Genomic DNA, 6,086 nt, shown 5'->3' with positions numbered 1-6,086 from the left:
CCAGCCTGGATGTGATGACTTCCCTTGCACTTGAAGTGTCTGTCCCACCACTGAGTCTGTCATATTGTCCTACATTTTCCCCTGTAGTTCTGTCTCCCCTGGCAGATTATATTGATAAATTCAAGGGAAGCCATGATTCTTCAGTAATTTGTGTCCCCAGCATCTAAGATGGGGCAGATGCTCAGTTCATGCTTATCAACTTGAGCTAAATGAGAACCAGAAGAGAATTTAGGGGAATTTATGAGGATTTAAGAACTTAAGTCTACTGTGTTCATTGAAGTCTTGCTGATTTTACTCTTTGATTTTCTGAGTTCAAGGGAGTCATGATGTATGTAGGCTCACAATCTCTCCAGACTTAAAATGGGTCTGCACCTTTCTTTTGGGAACAGTACCTTGTCATACCACTTTGGTTTTACAGGGTGTGGCCAGGGATGCTGAGAACCCCAGACTCAGAGCTGAAGGGACCTTTGCTGATCAGCCAGTTCCCAATAGTTCATCTTTTTTATTTTTATTTTTATTTTTTTGTTGTTTTTGTATTTTTCTGAAGCTGGAAACAGGGAGGCAGTCAGACAGACTCCCGCATGCGCCCGACCGGGATCCACCAGGCATGCCCACCAGGGGGCAATGCTCTGCCCATCCGGGGCGACTCTCTGTTGTGACCAGAGCTACTCTAGCGCCTGAGGCAGAGGCCACAGAGCCATCCCCAGCGCCCGGGCCATCTTTACTCCAATGGAGCCTTGGCTGCGGAAGGGGAAGAGAGAGACAGAGAGGAAGGAAGGGGGAAGGGTGGAGAAGCAGATGGGCGCTTCTCCTGTGTGCCCTGGTCGGGAATCGAACCCGGGACTTCCACACGCCAGGCCGACGCTCTACCACTGAGCCAACCGGCCAGGGCTTTTTTTCTTTTTAAAGACTTGCTTTATTTTATTTATTTATTTATTTATTTACAGACAGAGAGAGATTCAGAGAGAGGGATAGACAGGGACAGACAGGAATGGAAAGATGAGAAGCATCAATCATTACTTTTTCGTTGCGCGTTGCAACACCTTAGTTGTTCACTGATTGCTTTCTCATATGTGCCTTGACCGTTGGCCTTCAGCAGACCGAGTAACCCCTTGCTCGAGCCAGCGACCTTGGATTCAAGCTGGTGAGCTTTTGCTCAAACCAGATGAGCTGGGCTCAAGCTGGCGACCTCAGGGTCTCGAACCTGGGTCTTCCAAATCCTAGTTCCACGGTCTATCCACTGCGCCACCTCCTTGTCAGGCCCAATAGTTCATCTTTTTTTTTTTCTGCCTCCTTTATGAGGGTCCTTGGAACCTTTGTGGACTATGCAGGGTTGTTGTGGAGAACAGACATGCTGCATCCACAGTGCCTGGCACTCGAAGGTTTTCAATCAAGTTGCCTGCTGCTCTTACTCATCTGGTCATTTATCATGGATGTTAGCCCCAACTGCATACTGGGTCCACATCATTCCCTGCCCTCAGAGAAGTCACAGGTCTTGGACCTCTGCTCTTGGAGTCACTCTGTACTATATAACTTAAAGCTGCCTGGTAAGCTTGCTCAGGAACATGTGCAGCCCCTCCCATTAGGAACCCCCTCCATCACCTGCAACCACACACAATCCAAGATTTGAAAAAGTACCTCCAGCAGATAACAGATATCCCTCTTTGAGAATTCCTGATTAATACACACTCTCCTTTTAAAGATGAGAAAGCCGTGTGACTTGGATCTCCCTTGGGCACAGAGGAGTGCAGGTTACTTTCGGGATCATATTTCAAAGCATGATGTCACCCCTCACTTTTCTGGAAAAGCCATACCCAGAAAGAATACGGAGCCAGTCCTCTGGAACCCAGGACTGTGCACACATGATAAAGGCAGGGAGGTGTGGGTACTGCTTGAGAGCCCACATGGAGGGCCATGAGTAGGCAGGATATAGAAGAGCCAGCAAAGGGTGGCTACTGGGGCCACTTGTACAGAGCACAGCTTGTCCCTGTCAGCTGAGCCTGCCTGAGCCAGAGTCAGCTGAATTGCCCTGTTTACACAGAGACACAGACCTGCCCCTCACCCCTTGGAATGTCTGTCTTGAGGCATGCCCAGAACCAGCCAGCTCTGTCCCATGAGTATACAGCAGCCCAGGCCCCCTGGCACGTGCCAGACAGGGAGGAACAGGAGCGACACCTTGGGGACAGAAGTCAAAATGTACATGTTTATTTTCTAGAACAAAGGCTAAAAGAAGCAAGTTTCTTTTATTTTATTTTAAGAAGGACAAAAATTGTTATTAAAACATCTACATTAATATCAAGATACTAGACCTTATGAATATTTAAGTGTGGTATTCTTAAATTTTTAATACACAGACATTTTAAAAGGACCATTAAATTGATTCGTGCCCTGCTGAGAAATGCAGCATCCCTCTTCACCCTACCCCAAAGGGACACTCACATCATGGGCGCCTGGCCGCCCATTACCACATTCGCCATGTCTTATGGCTGCCTGATTTAACTCTCTAAGCCTTCCAATCAGGATTGCAACTGAAATAATCAGCCTCATCATTCAAAGTGTATTCCTGCCTCTTGTTTGGGGATCCGGAAGGCCTGGATCCCAAAGGCCCATGCACGGATGAGGTTCAAGAAAAACCTGGACCCTAATCCTGTTCCCATGGGTGAGAGATGAACACCAGTCATTTTCTGGTCTTAAGCACCCATTAGGGGTGGTCTGGAAGCTACGCAGCACAGCCCTTGCTGCCCTAGTCACCTCTGACCATGGCTCTAGTCCCTGAATCCTTGAAAGTGGCCCGCTGATCCTGAGAACCTCTCCAAAGTACACCAGGATGGCTGCATTTTCTGGCCAAATTCTTTATCTTTAGCCCTCATTAGAAGTGATTCATTGGATACCACACACATATATAATATTATATAGAGCGATATATTTAATACCTGTGTATATATGCATCACGGGGGCGACATATATACACACTAAAAACAAGGCTGGTGACAACAGACTGCAACACCACAGATCAGGGAAAACAAGTGTCATTGACATTCATGGCCACGGCCCCTACCTTGAGTGTGGTGGTCTCTCCTCCCCTCCAGCTATACCACCAGCACCCAAACTCTGTAGTGCTGGCCTGCTGGGGGAAGGAGCAGGGGCAGAAAGGGATGCATGCCACGATTATTGGGAAAAAATTGGGCAGTGGCAAGGACAGTGTTCTCTGTGGCCCGTCATATCATGGCACATTATCAATCATTGCTTGAGGAGAAATAAGAAATATTCTATACTCTCCGTCTCACCCCCAACTCCAGCCTTGGTCCCTGGAGTTGTACAGAGCACTTCTTGTGCCAATGGTGTGGGGCATTCTGGAATGTCTAGGGAACCAGGGGAGGCTGAGTCTGCTTATAGGGGGTGGGATGGAGAGGAGGTACATATAGACATAGACGAGGGGTACAGGAGAGGAGTTTGGTGGGTGGGGGCAGGGGTTGGGGGGTCAGCTGGGGTCCTAGGCAGCTGGCAGGGCCAGGGAGCAGGGAGGGCTCAGGAAAGATGGTCATAATTGTATTTCTGGGTCTAGGGGATAAGGGGAAGAAGACCATGCTGGGTCCCCAAGAAAGAGGGGCTGTGTCTGGTCCTGGAGCGGCCCATGGTGCCCAGGGTCATGCCTCCCTTTTCTCTGCATCCCCGTCACCCCAGTACCTCATGCAGAACCTGAGCCCATAGGTGCCCTGCCCATTCCCACCTCTCCCTATTACCTGTTCCTGGGTGGTATAGGGAACCTTTGCTGCTATACTCGCCACAACCATCTTTAGGAGGGGATTTCCCCTCCACCATGCTGACATGACCAACCCTCTGAGCCCCATTCCCCAGCCTCTTGGCGGTTTTGCCTGGAACCCCAGCTGCACACTGATTCAGAAGCTGTCACATACCTGCTGAGAGCCTGGAAGCTCCAGCTAATGACGGGCCCTCAGTATTCTGCCCAGTTTTTACCCCAGCTCTATCTCATGCTGTGGGATGGAGACCCTGGGAAGATCACTCCTCCTTTTAGGCCTCAGTTTTCCTATCTGCAAAATGGAGGTTTGGGCTGGGTCATTGCCAAAGCCTCTGAGGATATACAACCTACAGTGATTCAAGGGCAAGATGGGTTGGGCTGGTGGCCTCACTAGAGAGCCACACTCCAGAGGTCATCTAGCCCAGCCCCTCCCACTCTTCCAACCAGAGGGAAAACTGAGGCCCCTGAGGTTAAGTGATCAGTACAGTGTTTCTGGATCCATTCTAGGGCTGCATTTTAAAGCTAATTGGGGCATGCTACCCCTCCCAGGAGCATACCATTGCCTTTCCCTTCCCCCTCTTCTTCCCTCTCAGGTTTGTATCTCCTAAACTATAAGGGACACCATGAGACATGCAACCAGGGGAGCAGTGGGCAGCGGCAGCTCGTCCCAGGCTAACCCCCAGAGCTGTCTCCAAGGCCCCTTTTCTCTGATTTCCCAGTGAGCCAAAGCAGCCCCACCTAGTGTCTCTCTCCTGTTGCTTCTTCTATTCTAAGCCCATGCTTGTTTTACTGTCCCAAGCTTTAATAAACATACTCAAAAAAATAATAATAAAGCTAATTGAGGCCTCCTGCCCTCTGTTGTGTCCTGATCTGCCCCCAGGGAGGTGGGGGTGGAATGAAGGTGGGGCAGGGAGAAGGACCCTCCTGCTACAGATTCAAGTGGGGACCCCAGGCTCCCCAGCCCTGAGCTTTGGGCCCCCTTTAGGAGCAGACAGAAGTTAAAGCTGTAGCTGAAGCTGGAGGGGTCAGCCAGACCCCTGCCCCCAACCAAGAGTGCTGGGAGTGGGGGAAGGCTGGCCCAGGGTTTCAGCATGATGAAGACCCTGGGACAGCTTGTGACTGCAGCACGTGCACCTGGGCTTGCACACTGGGTAGTGGGGACGGATGGGATGGGTGGGGCCCCAGGGCCAGGGGTTGCCTGGTGAGGGGAGCCCCCACCCCCACCCCTGGCCTGCCCTGGCCCTTCTACCAGGCCTTCTGTCCCCATCCCCATCCCCACCCCTGACCCTAGGACTTCACCCATGACCAAGACCTGGCCCTACTCCCCGGTGACAGTGGCGGCAGCAGGGGCTTGTGGGGCAGCACCAGCTGTGTTGCCATCATCTTGTAGCAGGAAGTTGTATTTGCCAAAGTCATCGTCCCGTGGGCACAGAAGCATGTCCTTGCGGGCCTTGGCCAGCTTCTGCTTCAGCACCTCGCGCCGGTCCAGCCACTCGTTGAGCTCCTCCTGCCCATGAGCGCAGCGGCACTTGTCCCCATCTGGGCAGGTCTTGCCCTTCTGGAGCCTGTGGGTAGCAGGAGGCTCACTGTCTAAGCCCTGTGCCCTGTCCACCACAGGCTGCTGCACCTGGGGCTGGCAGCTTAACTTCCCCCCAAACCAGCCTCTCCCCAGGCAGCTTCAGTCCTGCTGCAATCTGGCATGTCCCAGCCTTCTATAGGATCTTACCCAGGGCTGCAAAGTAGGCATCTGGCCAGGCCCTCCCCCTCAACACTGTCCTACCTGGCCCCATGCTCCTCACATCCAGGAGCAGCTGTTTCTGGACACACTACCCCTTGTATACAATCTCCAGGCCAAGAGGAGCCAGAGCTCCCCAGGTCCACTCCCCTGCCCTCCCTGTGAGCACCTGTCGCAGAGCCGGAACTCGCCCATGGGAAAGCGGTAGGCCCAGCCGCTGGTATCGCTGTCAGACGTGAAGACTTTCTCCTTGTGCTTCTCAGACTGGATGTGCTGCTGCCACTGCTTCTTGCTGTTGCTGTTCTTGCCGCAGAGCCAGCAGTGGTAGCCCATCTAGGGACACAGCCACCATGGGTGCCCACTCCTCACACCTCTGCCCAGAGGCTGAGCCCCTCCCCACTGCTCATCCCTGGTCAGGTTCAGAACACAGCCCCAAGCACGCATGGGTACCATGATGTCGGCGTAGTCCGTGGGCATCTGGATCTGTTTCTCTCCTTCCCGGGAACTGATTGGGGTCCCTTCCCCTGGTTTCCCTGGGTTGTGTTTCTTTAGCCACATGTCATAGGTCTGCTGCATGTCCAGGACTGGTGG

The 6,086-nt window shown here is 52.4% G+C and overlaps 1 protein-coding gene across 4 annotated transcripts in view; it reads right to left on the bottom strand.

The window, feature by feature from the left end:
- Positions 1 to 2,224: 2,224 nt before the first annotated feature.
- The window catches only part of ZC3H7B (zinc finger CCCH-type containing 7B), a 176,864-nt gene continuing 173,002 nt past the window's right edge, over positions 2,225 to 6,086 (bottom strand). For all 4 annotated transcript variants that reach the window (XM_066358512.1, XM_066358515.1, XM_066358513.1 and 1 more), the window contains 3 exons: positions 5,946 to 6,079; positions 5,665 to 5,828; positions 2,225 to 5,325 (listed from right to left, as the gene is read on the bottom strand). In XM_066358512.1, the coding sequence (XP_066214609.1) occupies positions 5,079 to 5,325; positions 5,665 to 5,828; positions 5,946 to 6,079 (545 nt within the window). In that variant the 3' untranslated portion in view covers positions 2,225 to 5,078. The remainder of the gene's footprint in view (positions 5,326 to 5,664; positions 5,829 to 5,945; positions 6,080 to 6,086) is intronic.

Source organism: Saccopteryx leptura, chromosome 1 (assembly GCF_036850995.1).
Source record: "Saccopteryx leptura isolate mSacLep1 chromosome 1, mSacLep1_pri_phased_curated, whole genome shotgun sequence".
Classification (NCBI taxonomy): domain Eukaryota; kingdom Metazoa; phylum Chordata; class Mammalia; order Chiroptera; family Emballonuridae; genus Saccopteryx; species Saccopteryx leptura.
The sequence above is the reverse complement of the archived record's forward strand: the minus strand, read 5'-3'. Positions and strand labels throughout refer to the sequence as shown.